At 43.7% G+C, this 16162-nt stretch overlaps 1 protein-coding gene across 6 annotated transcripts in view; it reads left to right on the forward strand.

The window, feature by feature from the left end:
- LOC147089987 (CD209 antigen-like protein C) overlaps positions 1–16162 on the forward strand; it is a 91577-nt gene that overhangs the window by 16726 nt on the left and 58689 nt on the right. For 5 of the 6 annotated variants that reach the window (XR_015075306.1, XR_015075307.1, XM_085977200.1 and 2 more), the window contains exons 3-4: positions 662–810; positions 6393–6499. Coding sequence is in view for 4 of the 6 variants with exons in the window: in XM_085977200.1 (XP_085833326.1) it covers positions 662–810; positions 6393–6499 (256 nt within the window). In the remaining 2 variants the exon portion in view is untranslated. Of the gene's footprint in view, positions 1–661; positions 811–6392; positions 6500–9836; positions 11794–16162 lie in introns of those variants that run through there. The other variant, XM_085977196.1, reaches the window with a different exon arrangement.

The raw sequence follows: 16162 nt of genomic DNA on the forward strand, positions 1-16162 counted from the left end.
TTGAGTACTCCCCGGTGCCCTGGTCAATATCTATCTTCCAACCAACATAACAAGAACAGATTGTCTGGTCATTAGCACATTGCTTTGTGTGGGACCTAGCTGCGTGCAACTTGGCTGGTCCATTTCCTACATTACAACAGGTACACTACTTCATTGGCTGTAAAGCGCATTGAGATGTCTGGTAATCGTGAAAGGTGCTATATAAATGCAAATATTTCATTATTTCTCTCTCTCTCACTCTCTCTCTATCTCTATTTCTCTATCCCTCTATCTCTCTATCGGTCTGTCTGCCTGACTATATCTCTATCTAGATAGGAGGTGCAATGAAACTTCGATGGGTACAGATAAGCCCGCTGTAGCAGAATGGCCGCCCGCCCCCTATTGAAGTCCATTGAAGGACAATCAGGCACGTGTTTATAACAGGCCACCAATCCGCTACTGCCAGGTTTGTAGACCCGCCAAAGTTGAGTTTTAACCTTATGTTATCATGTTACCTATGCAGTTTCCCACTTATCTCTCCATCCATACATCCAGCTTTTTATTATTTTCTCTGCTTTCTTTCTATCGTTTCATCTATTTATCTATCCTCCCATCACTCTATATAATCAATTTATTTATGTATTTCTACTGAAATATGCAAATAAAATCTCTTGTCTTTCAGAGTGCGATGACATAATGTGTCCAAAGAAATGGGAGTATTTTAATGGAAGTTGCTACTTTTTTTCACCTGGTGAATGGAATTGGACTTCAAGCGCAAACTATTGCACTGGCAGCGAATCCCATCTTGTGATCACTAGTCAGCAGGAACAGGTGAGATGTCATAGCAGCATCACCATATAAACACTATCAATTTTATAAGAGCAATGATTATGGAGTGAGAATTCCCAACCTGCACTCGGCTGTCTGTGGTTTTTGCTCCCATTAAATAAATGGATGAAGAACTTTGTGCAGAGGGGCAAAGAAGTGGAATTTCCTCCCCTGGTAAAGTTGTGTCTACGCTCGCTGAGCATCTATCGGGTGGTGTCTGTAACGGGGGTCAAACTGCAACACCAATTATAAGGGCTACGGTCTGGGCAGGAATTCACAAATCTATCACATAGATTTCCCTGGCGTTGGAGAGAACCAATTGCTTTTGGACGAACCTTCAAAATGGGCAATAGCGAATTGACCGCCTACATAAGAACATAAGAAATAAGAGGAGGAGTCGGCCATTTGGCCCTTTGAGCCAGATCCGCCATCCACATATCCATTGATTCCCTTGTTACTCAAATGTCTATCGATCTCTGTCTTGAATGTACTCAACGACTGAGCCTCCACAGCCCTCTGGGGTAGAGAATTCCAAAGATTCACCACCTTCTGAGTGAAGAATATTCTCCTCATCTCAGTACTAAATGGCCAACCCCTTATTCTGAGACTGTGACCTCTGGTTCTAGAGTCCCCATCCCGGGGAAAGATCCTCTCTGCATCTACCCTGCCAAGCCCTGTAAGAATTGTTAACGTTTCAATGAGATCACCTCTAATTCTTCTGAACGCTTTAGAATATAAGCCTAGTCTACTCAATCTGTCCTCATACGACAACCCACCCCCCATCACAGGAACCAGTCTGGTGAACCTTTGTTGCACTTCCTCTATGGCAAGTATATTCTTCCTTAGGTAAGGAGACCAAAGCTGTACACAATACTCTAGGTGTGGTCTCACCAGGGCCCTATATAATTGCAGTGCGATGTCTTTTCGCTTATATGAAAACCCTTTGTAATAAAGGCCAACATACCATTTGCTTTCCTAATTGCTTGCTGTACCCGCATGTTAACTTTCAGTGGTTCGTGTACAAGGACACCCAGGTCCCACTGAACACGAACATTTCCCAATCTCTTACCATTTAACAATTACTCTGCTTTTCTATTTTAACTACCAAGCGGATAACTTCACATTTCTCCATATTATATTATATTTTCCATGTTCATGCTCACTCACTTAGTCTGTCTATATCGCCTTGAAGCCTTCTTGCATCCTCCTTACAACTTAGATTTTCACCCAGTTTTTTATCATCAGCAAACTTGGATATATTACGTTTGGCCCCTTCATTCAAATCATTGATGTAGATTGTGAATAGCTGAGGCCCAAGCACTGATCCTTGTGGTGCCCAAGTAGTTACAGCCTGCCCACCCGAAAATGACCCGTTCATTCCTAAAATATGTTTTCTGTCGGTTAACCAATCCTCAATCCATGTTAATATATTTCCCCCAATCCTATGAGCCCTATTTTTTTAATAAACTCTTGTGCGGCACGTTATCAAATGCCATCTGAAAATCCAAATACACCACATCCACTGGTTCCCCCTTATCTGTTCTGCTAATTAGAACCTCCAAAAACGAATAGATTTGTCAAAAACGATTTCCCTTTCAAAAATCCGTGTTCACTCTGCCTAATCCTATTATTATTTTCTAAGTGCCCTGATAGCATGTTCTTAATCATAGATTCTAGCACTTTCCCTACTACTGATGTCAGGCTAACTGGTCTGCACTTTCCTGTTTTCTCTCTCACTCCTTTCTTAAATAGTGGGGTTACATTTGCTGACTTCCAATCTGCAGGAACCATTCTAGAATCTATGGAATTTTGGAAAATGACAACCAATGCATTCACTATCTCTACAGCCAACTCTTTCAAAACCCTAGGATGTAGGCCATCAGGTCCAGGGGATTTGTCAGCTTTCAGTCTCATTTATTGCTCCAGTAATACTTTTTTACTAATACTAATTTCTTTCAGTAACTCGTTCTCACTAGATCCTTGGTTCTCCAATATTTCTGGAAAGTCTTTTGCGTCTTCTTCCGTGAAGACAGACATAAAGTAATTTGTTTAATTTCTCTGCCATGTCCTTATTCCCTATTATAATTTCTCCTGTCTCAGCCTGTAAGGGACCCACACTTGCTTTCGTTAATCTTTGCCTTTTTACATAATTATAGAAGCTTTTACATTCTGTTTTTATGTCTCTCGCTAGTTTAATCTCATATGCCATTTCCCCTTTCTTTATCAATTTCTTGGTCCTCCTTTGCTGAATTCTAAAATTCGCCTTATCCATAGGCTTACTGCTCTTTTTTGCAGTATTATAAGCCTTTTCCTTATATCTAAGACTTTCTTTAACTTCTCTTGTATGCACCGGTGGACCACTTTTCCTGTGTGTTTTCTGCGTCTTAAAGGAATGTTGTAAATTATGTATTAATTCTTTAAATGCTAGCCATTGCTTGTACACTCTCATACCTTTTAATATAGTTTCCAACTCTACTTTAGCCAGCTCGCCCCTCATAGCTAGGTAGTTTGCTTTGTCCAGATTTAAGGCCCGAGTTTTGGTTTAACTAAGTCACTTTCAAACTCAATATAAAATTCAATCATATTATGGTCACTCTTCCCTAAAGTCCGTTTTACTACAAGGCTACTAATTAACCCTTTCTCGTTGAACAACACAAGATCTAAAATAGCCTGTTCCCTAGTTGGTTCCTCAACATACTGATCCAGAAAACTATCTTGCATACATTCCATGAATCGCCCTCCTGCAAATTTGGATTGCCCAGACTATATGTAGATTACTGTATTACCCTTGTTACGTGCGCCTCTAATTTCCTGATTTATACACTGCCATACATTACAACTACATTTTGGGGGTCTATAAACAACTCCCACCACTGTTTTCTGCCTCTTACTGTTTCTTAGCTCCATCCTTCTACTTCTGGATTTTTCGGAGTTAAGATCCTTTCTCTGTCCTGTCTTTATCTCATCCTTTATTATCAGGGCTACCCCACCTCATTTTCCGTTTTCCCTATCCCTTCTAAAAGTTATAAATCCTGGAATATTTAGTTCCAAACCTTGGCCACTTTACAACCACGTCTACATTATGTCTATTAGATCAAATCTGTTAATTTTTATCTCCGCTATTAATTAATCTATTTTGTTGTGAATGCTTCGTGCTTTCAGATATAGTGCCTTTAGCTTTGACTTATTTCTCTTTGTCCCTGATTTCACCTTAGTCACTGATGCCTTATTATCTTTCTTACTCTCTCTGTCCCTTCCTGACCCAATCTGCTTACTTTTACCCAGAACTGTACTCTGCTAGAGACCTTGACATTTTTCTCACTGCTTTTAAATTTACTCTTCCCTGAATCCTCCCGCTGACCCTCATTAGTTTAAAGCCCTGTCTACTGTCCGAGTTATTCGGTTCATCAGGACACTAGTCCCAGCCCAGTTTAAGTGGAGCCCATCCGAACGGAACAGATCCCTCTTTCCCCAATACTGGTGCCAGTGCTTTATGAAGCAAAACAACTTCCTCCCACACCACTCTTTGAGCCACCCATTAAACCTCTAATCTGTTTGTCCCTATGACAATTTGTGCGTGGTTCAGATAACAATCTGGAGATTACCTTTGAGTTTCAGTTTATTAATTTGGATCCTAGTTGCTCAAACTCCCTCAGCAGAGCCTCATCCCTAGTTCTGCCTATGCCGTCGGTTCCTACATGGACCACGACAACTGGATACTCCCCCTCCCACTCCAAGATATTCTCCAGCTGTGATGAGATGTCTAGCCCTAGCACCGGGCAGGCAACATCGATTCCCTCCACCACAACCACAACCCACCGTGCCTGCAGTGTGTGTACTATCCACAGGAGGCACTGTATCTCAAGAAGCACTTGCTAAACCCCTGACCTCTACCACCTAGAAGAACAGGGGCAGCAGACACATGGGAACACTATTACCTTCGATGCTCCCTTAAAGTTACAAGCCATGCTAAATCGGAGATATATCACTATTCTGTCATTGTCTCTGTGTCGAATTCCTGGAACTTCCTATCTAAATGAATTGTCGGAGCCTCTTCACCACTGGAACAGCATCGGTTCATAAAGTAGCTAATCACCACCTTCTCAAGGACATCTAGGGTTGGGCAAAGAGTTTCGGCCTTGCTACGAAGCCCTCATCCAGTGAATGAATAAAGGATAAAACACTCACATACATATACACACAAAGACACATACGGAAACCGAGATGCACACACTGACACACGAAGTCGCAACCACATTCTTAAAGCTTTTCATAACAAATGATGGTTCTAGCAGTAGGCTATTATCTTACTAAGCGAACATCTTTCTGATATGCAGTCTCTCTGCCACTGTCTCTTTTGCTACCTCCTTCTCTACATCGCTCTCTATCTCTGTGTTGCAGCCTTTCTTTAGCCTTCTATTACATCACTCTTTTTTCAATTATTCAGCATCGGAAAATGCATCTCTGCTTCCTATTACCTGTCTGCCTTGTACATTCCTCTGCCTCCACTCCATGAGTCCGCATTGTATTTAAATCTAGCGTCATTACCACCTTCAGGCTACGCTCATTGTTCACAAGTTCTAAAACCATCGATTCCACAGCTGTCACCGTCTTTTCATTGCCTCATTGTTGTACTGGCAACACGCTCGTGATTTCAAAACCCCCGAGAGTGAATTGAGCAGATAATCCAGGCTGGCAATTATGGTCCCCACAGAGGGAGTGCCACACTGTCAGAGGTGACGTATTTCAGATAAAACGTTGAACCGTGGCCAGGCTGCTCTCTTAAGTGAACCATTTTGATGAAGAATAGGAGAGTTTCCCCATGACTTGGCTAATATTCAACCAACATCACTAAACCAGATTATCTGGTCATTAACTGATAATGAATATACATTCCCTTATGCAATAAAAACCCACGGCAATAGTGGTCCAACCACAGCAAACAAGAGACGTTAAAAATAGTGTTAGATTAAAAGAGGAGGCTTATAATTTTGCCAAAAATTGTAGTAAGCCTGAGGATTGGGATGATTTTAGAATTTAACAAAAGATGACCAAGCGATTGAGAAAGAGAGAGAAATAGAATATGAGAGTAAACTAGCATGAGACACAAACCCAGATTGTAAACTAACATAAGAAATAGCTTGGAGGGGCGAATGATCTACACCTGCTCCTAGTTCTTATGTTCTTATGATGAGATCCTGCTGTGCTCAATCAGGCTGCTGTGTTTCCGCTCATTACATCAGTTATCAAATTTCTTGATTGGCTGTGAAGCACTTTGGGACGTCCTGAAATCGTGAAATGCGCTTTAAAATGCATAGCCTTTGTTCCTTTCCTTTGTTGATTCTCCAATTCTTTCTTTATATCTGTGTTTGTTTCGTTCTTATTTTTCCTTCTTTGTTTACCTTCGGCCTACAATGAACATAATTTAAAACACGAGTATAAATGTCATTGCTTATTATGTTGCCTTGTCTCCTTCCTTACTTTTTATGACCAATGATAAGCGTAGACCCTGCACCCAATTATTTCAATTAATAATAGTAATAATAATAATCTAATAAACTGTGTAATACTTTCATTCCATGAAGGATTTTGTTCAGCGCCGATCTTATGCTCAATGGATTGGGATGATGGACGAGGAAAACGAAGGCACCTGGCAATGGGTGGATGGTACAGGCCAGCTCTCTGAACCTGAGTGAGTACCGAGAGGTGTGAGTGAGTGCGGGGGACACAGAACAACATTCCAAGGAATCTGGGTGATGCAGTGACCTCGGCTCAGTTCAGATTCCTGGAATAAATTTACATTAGCCTGCACAGTCTGACACCAGAAGAAACACGATGGAGTTCATTTTAACTCATGTCACTAGCGTAAAACAGGCGGTAACAGATCGGCCGTGCATCTACATCTCGCCCAATATTCCTTTCCTGTTGCCTTTGCCAAACCGTTACAATTATCCTCTGGGATAAGGGTGCAGTCATAAAAAGCTTTCTAGGGTGAATTTTCACTTTAACTGCTGGGATAAAAAGGGCCCCGCATATCGGCCGGTGGTTTTAGATTCTGTACGATTTTCATTTCCATTGACTTCAATGTTGACCAATATCAGGCGGAATGTAACATGGCGGCTGAGCCCCGAGCACCCGTTTTCCATCGGACTGGAATATTGAAAATTAAGTGCACTTTGTGCAGTTCCCTACTGAATTAGCAACTGCAGTTAGAAAGCACAATCGGATCTCTAAAAATTAATTATCAAATCTCTGGATTTGGAATTGCTGGCAAGATCGGTATATATTCCCCCATCCCAGTTATCCTAAGAAGGTGGTGAGCATTCTTCTTACAACGTGGCAATTTGATACATCTCAGTAGCTTGCTAGGCCACTTCAGAGGGCATTTTAGATTCAACCAGGACAGTCTAGGACTGGATTCAGATATACACCAGACAGGGAAATTGCAGCGTGCTTCCATTCAAAAAAATAGCATCAGTGAACCAACTGGGTTGTTACCACGATCCGACAGCTTTATGTTCACCTTAACTATTAACAGCCTTTGATTAGTCGATTGTTTCGCTGAATTCAAATTGTGAAACTATCATAGTAGAATCTGAACTCCAATCCTAAGGATTATCATTCTGCGGGTAATTAGTCCTCTCACATAGTTCTCAAAGTACAGCTCCCGATAACACCTACACCATCGTACCGTATAGGTGCTACACTACTGTAATCTATAACCCCTACATGACCGTACGCTTTTAACCCTACACTGACGTACCCTAAAACCCATACACTACCGTAACCTTCACACTGCCACTAACATACTAGATAACCCATACACTAATGTAGCCTATAACCCCAATAGTACCGTTCCCAATATGCCATACAGTACCATAATCTATAAGCCATGCACTTATTTATCTTATAATCCCTACGCTAATGTACCCAATAACCTGTATTCTACTGTACCATATAAACACAATAGGGCTGCACCCTTTAACCTCTACACTACTTTACCATACAACGCAAACCTTACCATATCCTATAAACCCTGCACTACCGTACCCTCTAACCTTTACACTGTTATGCCTATAACCATTAACACACCGTACTCTATAACCGCTACAGTACCGTGTCCTATAAGGCCTAAACTACTGTACCAAAAGGAAATGTTCGCTCAGATTTGCCGCTAATTCCCTCTGGAGTTCATCCCAACGGCCACCAGTAATGTTGTTAGAATGGACAGGAACCTTCAGAGATACGGGAATTGCTCGGAGCTGCTCCCAATTTGCTACCAGTCATTTTGTACTACCTTTAATGACGCATTTGTATCCCAATTAACTTTTGAAGGCTCTGCCCGTAGGGCAAATCAGACAAGATCCTCTCCTCTCCTGTAGAATTGTCCAAAGACATGTGGGGCTGAAGTTCCTCCTGTCCTGTCCAGCTCTTCATCTCTTCCGTAACTTTGGTGATCAACAACATGAACAACTTATATTTACATAACGCCTTTAACGTAGTACTAAGCCCTAAGGCGCTACACAGCAGTATTATAAGACAAGAGAATTTGACACCGAGCCACATAAGGGGAAATCAGGGCAGGCGACTGAATGCTGGGTCAAAGAGGTAGGTTTTAAGGAGCGTCTCAAAGGAGGAAAGAGACGTAGTGAGGCGGAGAGGTTTAGACAGAGAATTCCAGAGCTTAGGGCCTAGGCAATAGAGGGCACCGCCTCCACTGGTTGAGCAATTTTAATCAGGGATGCTCAAGAGTGCAGAATTGAGGAGTGTGGATATCTTGGGGGCATTGTGGGGCTGAAGGAGATTACAGCGATCGGAAGATCGTGCATTTACACCCTTAGATGGAGTTGCCATCGAATTTCCACGAAAGTTATGGCAGCGCAGTAGACAAGAGCCGAGAACATTCACTTCAATGGTTTGCAGTAGTGATCAAGTGGCAGCAAATAGGTTTGCACCAAGGGTCTGATTCTAGCCTGTGCTCAGGGATAACTGCGGCAACATCACTCACCCACCACCTAACCTTTCGAATCAGCTAACTTCGGAAAAACCCACGATGGAACCCAAGGACTTCTGTCCTTTGCAGCTTATTCGGGCCTTATCCACCGAGCCACATATAGCGCTGATTTTTCAAGAATTTGTTCATGGGAAGTGGTCATCGCTGGCAAGGCCAGCTTTATTGCCCATCCCTAATTGCCTCTGAGAAGGTGATGGTGAACCATGTGGTGAAGGATCTCCCACAGTGCTGGTCGGGAGGGAGTTCCAGAAATTTGACCCAGCGACGATGAAGGATCGGCGGCATAATTCTAAGTCAGGATGGTGTGTGACGTGGAGGGGAACTAGGAGGTGGTGGTGTTCCTATGCGCCAGCTGACCTTGTCTTTCTAGGTGGAAGAGGTCACTGGTTTGGGAGGTGCTGCTGAAGAAGCCTTGGCGAGTTGCTGCAGTGCATCTTGTAGATGGTACACACTGCAGCCATAGTATGCCGGTGGTGGAGGGAGTGAATGTTTAAGGTGTTGGATGGGGTGACAATCAAGCGGGCTGCTTTGTCCTGGATGATGTAGTTCTTGTTGAGAGTTGTCAGAGCTGCACTTATCCAGGAAAGTGGAGATTCTTCCATCACCCTCCTGACTTGAACCTTGTAGATGGTGGAATGGCTTTGGGGAGTCAAGAGGTGAGACACTCACCGCAGAATACCTAGCTCTGAACTACTCTTGTTGTGACAGTATTTATTTGGCTGGTCCAATTAATTTTCTGGTCAATGTTGACCCCGAGGATGTTGATGGTGGGGGATTCGGCGATGGTAATGCCATTGAATATCAAGGGATGGTGGTTATACTCTTGCTTGTTGGAGATAGTCATTGCCTGGCACTTTTGTGGTGCGAATGATGGGGTTCTGGAGGAGATCAAATTCCATACCTACGACTGCTGATGACACGGATCACAATTGGAAACAGCAAAATACTAGCTTTTATTTAAATAAAGGAGAGTTTCCCACACACATGTACGCTGATATTTTTTTGCACTGCACAGATTTTGGCAAAACATGCAACCGAACAATTTCAATCAACACCGTGAACAATGCTATGCTGAGAACTGCGCTACCGTCAATTTTCAGGGCTGGAATGACGATTGCTGCGCCAAGAATCACAACTGGATTTGTGAACGAAAACCAACCGCTTTTGTTGTGCAGCGCTAGTTTTGCTGACATCTCTGTGATTGGAACAGAACGAGACAAAGTTGAAGAGCAGCGGAAGTCCCAGACTCGCCTGATGATTTTTGTACATTTCTGCATTAATCCCGAAAATGCAAGGAATCTGCAGCAGGTCAATCAGGGAGCGGAATGTTGCTGGAGAAACCCTTCTCCAACATCCTGAGTCAGTCTCTTTCCCCCGCAGACACCGACTGATAAACTCCTCATTCCCAGGACTCTCTCTTTATGTTATGATTGCACAATTCCAAAGCTTTCCTTTTTATCAGTTATTTTAGTCGCTATAAACTTTCCAGTTTATTGAACCCAATTGGCTCAAAGCAGATCACCTCTCATTATTTGAATATAGGGAGTTTGCGCAAAATTTAAGGAGCAATGTTTGGCAACGCCTCAGAATATGATATTGATTGAGTTCATTTTAATGACCAACGTTCAGCAAAGTGTCTCAGCCTCACTTCTTTCAGAGATTTAAGTGATATTGGCACAATAACGTCTTTATTTAATGACATTAAAGCTGAGAAGTTTGTATGTTCAAGAAGCATAATGTGCAGCGTGATGTTCAATACAATATTGATTACTTTCTACAAACACCGGGTAAGAATGTAGTTAGCAGTCACTAATGTTCTTCTGTAAAGGGTTCATCCGTCAAAATACCAGAGAATATTTAATCCAAAAGCTGGTTAATAATGCTGCAGATTTTGAATGTGTGTACTTGATACAGTACCTGATGGAGAGAGCACATAGAGTGATAGAGACAGCAGCAGAGGATAATAGCGAGACGTATAATGGATGAGAGCGTGCATTAGAGAGAGAAATTACAGAGAACGGAGGAGAAAGAGATTTATAATTGAGTAGAATGCTCTGGTTATTATATTTTGTTTAACCAGCAATCTTCTATCCTACCTTCCCTAATCAGAGGCACCAGTGGCGGTGGCGGGACATAAAACAGAAAGCAGAGGAACAGCATGGACCTAATCAGAGGCACTGGTGGTGGGATATAAAACAGAAAGCAGAGGAATAGCACGGACTTAATCAGAGGCACTGGTGATGGGATATAAAACAGAAAGCGGAGGAACAGCACAGGCTTAATCAGAGGCACTGGTGGTGGGATATAAAACAGAAAGCGGAGGAACAGCATGGACCTAATCAGAGGCACTGGCAGCGGGCAATAAAACAGAAAGCGGAGGAAAAGCACAGATCTAATCAGAGGCACTGGTGATCGGATATAAAACAGAAAGCGGAGGAACAGCACAGACCTAATCAGTGGTAGGGGATTCTATCGTAAGGGGAACAGATAGGCGTTTCTGTGGCCACAAACGTGACTCCAGGATGGTTTGTTGCCTCCCTGGGGCCAGGGTCATGGATGTCACTGAGCGGCTACAGGGCATTCTTAAGGGGGAGGGTGAGCAGGCAGAGGTCGTGGTCCACATTGGGACCAACGACATAGGTAGGAAGGGGGATGAGGTCCTGCATCAGGAATTTAGGGAGCTAGGTAACAGATTAAAGGGCAGGACCTCAAAGGTTGTAATCTCTGGATTACTCCCAGTGCCACGTGCTAGTGAGTATAGGAATTGGAGGATAGTGCAGATGAATGCGTGGCTAAAGAGTTGGTGTAGGAGGGAGGGTTTTAGTTTCCTGGATCACTGGGCCTGCTTCTGGGAAAGGTGGGACTTGTACAAGTCGGACGGGTTGCACCTGAACCAGAGCGGGACAAATATCCTTGCGGGGAGGTTTGCTAGCACTGTTGGGGGGGGTTTAAACTAACTTGGCAGGGGGATGGGATACAGAGGGGAGCTGAAATAGGGGGTGATGTGCTGCCAATTATAGAGAAAAAAACAAGTCAGCTTGGTAGACAGGGCAAATATATAAGGGCAAGGCTGGATGGCATCTATTTTAATGCAAGGAGTCTTGCAAATAAGGTGGATGAACTGAATGTGTTGATAAACACATGGGAGTATGATATTGTTGCTATCACGGAGACATGGTTGAGGGAGGGGCAAGACTGGCAGCTCAATATTCCGGGGTACAGAATCTTCAGGCGAGACAGAGGGGGAGGTAAACGAGGAGGGGGTGTCGCAATATTAATTAAGGAGTCAATTACTGCAGTAAGGAGGGATGATATATTAGCAGGTTCCTCTAATGAGGCCATATGGGTGGAGCTTAAAAACAAAAAGGGGGCAAGCACTTTGCTGGGAGTGTACTATAGGCCTCCAAACAGTCAGGGGGAGATAGAGGAACAGATATGTAGGCAAATCTCAGAGAAATGTGCAAATAATAGGGTAATAATAATGGGGGATTTCAACTTCCCCAATATTAACCGGGATAGTCAAAGTGTGAAAGGCTCAGAGGGTGTTGAATTCTTAAAGTGCATCCAGGAGAGCTTTTTGAGCCAGCATGTAGAAAGTCCTACAAGAGAGGGGGCAGTACTGGACCTAATTCTAGGGAATGTGGCCGGCCAAGTGGAAAAAGTGCTAGTAGGTGAGCACTTTGGTGACAGTGACCATAATATGGTGAGATTTAAGGTGGTTATGGAAAAGGACAGGGATGGGCCGGAAATAAAGGTTCTAAATTGGGGGAAGGCCGATTTTAATAGGATAAGGCAGGATCTGGCCAAAATGGACTGGGATCAGCTACTTGTAGGAAAATCCACATCGGAGCAATGGGAGGCTTTCAGAAGGGAGATTGAGATCATACAATGGCAACATGTTCCCATAAAGGTCAAGGGTGGTTCCAAAAACCACAGGGAACCTTGGATGTCAGGAGAAATACGAGAATGGATTAGGAAAAAAAGGAGGGCTTTTGGCACATACAAAAGACTAAAGACAGAGGAAGCCCTAGAGGAGTAAAAAAAGTGCAGGGGGATACTTAAAAAAGAAATTAGGAGATCAAGGAGGGGCCATGAAATAACACTGGTGAGCAAAATAAAGGAAAATCCTAAGATGTTTTATAAGTATATTAAGGGTAAGAGGATAACTAGGGGAAAAAATAGGGCCCATTAGGGACAAAAGTGGCAATCTGTGTGTGGAGCCGGAAGATGTAGGAGGGGTTCTAAATGAATTTTTTGCATCTGTTTTCACTATGGAGGAGGACGATGTAGACATAGAAATAGAGCGGGGGGACTGTGATATGCTCGAACATATTAACATCGAGAGGGAGGAGGTATTGGCGGTTTTAGCAGGCCTATAAATGGATAAATCCCCAGGCCCGGATGAAATGTATCCCAGGCTGCTGTGTGAGGCAAAGGAAGAGATTGCGGGGGCTCTACCACATATATTCAGGACCTCTCTGGCCACAGGGGATGTGCCAGAGGACGGGAGAACCGCTAATGTAGTACCATTATTCAAGAAGGGAAGTAGGGAAAAACCGGGGAACTACAGGCCAGTGAGCCTAACATCAGTGGTAGGAAAATTATTGGAAAAAATTCTGAGGGACAAAATTAGTCTCCACTTGGAGAGACAAGGATTAATCAGGGATAGTCAGCATGGCTTTGTCAAGGGAAGATCATGTCTGACTAATTTGATTGAATTTTTTGAGGGGGTGACCAGGTGTGTGGATGAGGGTAACGCAGTGGATGTGGTATACATGGATTTCAGTAAGGCCTTCGATAAAGTCCCGCACAGGAGACTGGTCAAGAAGGTAAGAGCCCATGGAATCCAGGGTGCCTTGGCAAATTGGATACAAAACTGGCTTAGTGGCAGAAGGCAGAGGGTGATGGTCGAAGGTTGTTTTTGTGACTGGAAGCCTGTGGCCAGTGGGGTGCCACAGGGATCGGTGCTGGATCCCTTGCTGTTTGTGGTCTACATTAATGACTTGGATATGAATGTAAAAGGTATGATCAGTAAGTTCGCGGATGATACAAAAATTGGTAGGGTGGTAAATAGCGAGGAGGGTAGCCTCAGTCTGCAGGACGATATAGATGGGTTGGGCAGATGGGTGGAACAGTGGCAAATGGAATTTAACCCGGAAAAGTGCGAGGTGATGCACTTTGGGGGGACTAACAAGGCAAGGGAATACACAATGAATGGTAAGACCCTAGGCAAGATGGAGGTGCAGAGGGATCTGGGTGTGCAAGTACACAGATCCCTGAAAGCGGCGGAACAGGTGGATAAGGTGGTAAAAAAGGCATATGGGATACTTGCCTTCATTAGCCGAGGCATAGAATATAAGAGCAAGGAGGTTATGATGGAGCTGTATAAAACACTGGTTAGGCCACAGCTGGAATACTGTGTGCAGTTCTGGTCGCCACACTACAGGAAGGATGTGATCGCTTTGGAGAGGGTGCAGAGGAGATTCACCAGGATGTTACCAGGGCTGGAGCGCTTCAGCTATGAAGAAAGACTGGGCAGATTGGGTTTGTTTTCCTTGGAGCAGAGGAGGCTGAGGGGGGACATGATTGAGGTGTACAAAATTATGAGGGGCATAGATAGGATGGATACTGAGGAGCTTTTTCCCTTAGTAGAAGGGTCAATAACTAGGGGGCATAGATTCAAGGTAAAGGGCGGGAGGTTTAGAGGGGATTTGAGAAAGAACTTTTTCACCCAGAGGGTGGTTGGAGTCTGGAACTCACTGCCTGAAAGGGTTGTGGAGGCAGGAACCCTCACAACTTTGAAGAAGCATTTGGATGAGCACTTGAAATGCCATAACATACAAGACTACAGACCAAATGCTGGAATATGGGATTAGATTAGACAGGGCTTGATGGCCGGTGCGGACACGATGGGCCGAAGGGCCTCTATCCGTGCTGTATGACTCTATGAGAGGCAATGGCGGTGGGATATAAAACAGAAAGCGGAGGAACAGCACGGACCTAATCAGAGGCACCAGCGGTGGGATATAAAACAGAAAGTGGAGGAACAGCATGGACCTAATCAGAGGCACCGGCGGCAGGACATAAAGCAGAAAGCGGACGAACAGCACGGACCTATTCAGAGGCACCGGTGGCAGGACATAAAGCAGAAAGTGAAGGAACAGCACGGACCTAATCAGAGGCACCAGCGGCGGGACATAAAACAGAAAGTGGAGGAATAGCACGGACCTAATCAGAGGCACCAGCGGCGGGACATAAAACAAAGTGGAGGAACAGCACGGACCTAATCAGATGCACTGGCGGCGGGACATAAAACAGAAAGTGGAGGAATAGCACGGACCTAATTGGAGGCACCGGCGGTGAAGGCGAACCCTCCATGGTTTTCCAAAAAAAATAAGGTTGATGTCATTGGACATCAGATAAGCGATTGCTTGGTGAGTATTAAGGGTTTTATTTTCTCCCTAACCTAGGGCAGTGGTTTACACTAGGATCGGGAAACTCTAAAATGCTGTATTAAATTTATAGAATAACTAGTTAAACTAATTAATATAACTATCGATAATCGTCAATGAAAGACTTTACCTAATTAAATACATAAAATAAGGATAGACTAAGATATGGCAGGCCAGGCTGTGTGTCTGGACTGCCATATCTTAGTCTATCCTTATTTTCTCCCTCTCGAATCTCTCCAGCTCAGAGTCATTCAGCTGAAATGAGAGTTGGAGACACTCCAACATACAAGGGAAAGGGGAGGAATTTCTGGACAGTTTTATCCAGAATAAAGACACACCCCAGAGGAAAGCACGGGGTCAGGAAAGGGAGCGTGTGACTGTTAGGAAGATGAGTAGCGGGGATTGAAGAGAGGTTGAGAAGAAGGTTCAGCAAACACTGGTACGTTAGCAAAATACTGCAGATGCTGGAAATCCGAAATAACAACAGAAAATGCTGGAAAAATTCAGCAAGCCAGGCAACATCCGTGGAGAGAAAATAAAGCCAACGTTTCGGGTGAAAACCCATTGTCAAGACTAAATAGCACAGGAAATGAAATAGATTAAGGGTCCAGGCTGGGAGAGAACAAAAGAGAAGAGACATTAAGAGGTATTCAAAACGAGACGAGATGATGATAGGACTAATGGAGACAAAAGACGGCTCTAGATTAGGTGTGAAATGCGCTGGCAGAATGGGAGACAGCTGCCATGTGGGAGAGAGAAAAAAAAGAAAGGGAAGGAAAAAGGCCAAAACAAAGGTATGGTTAAAAATTATAAGTAAAAATTATTATGCCCGTGTATAATTGAGACACGGACTGCAGGAGTTGATTATAACAAGTCTTTACTGAATGGA

The sequence above is a fragment of the Somniosus microcephalus genome, unplaced genomic scaffold (assembly GCF_052327205.1).
Source record: "Somniosus microcephalus isolate GS21.2 unplaced genomic scaffold, FLI_Smic_1.0 unresolved_chr4, whole genome shotgun sequence".
Classification (NCBI taxonomy): Eukaryota; Metazoa; Chordata; class Chondrichthyes; order Squaliformes; family Somniosidae; genus Somniosus; species Somniosus microcephalus.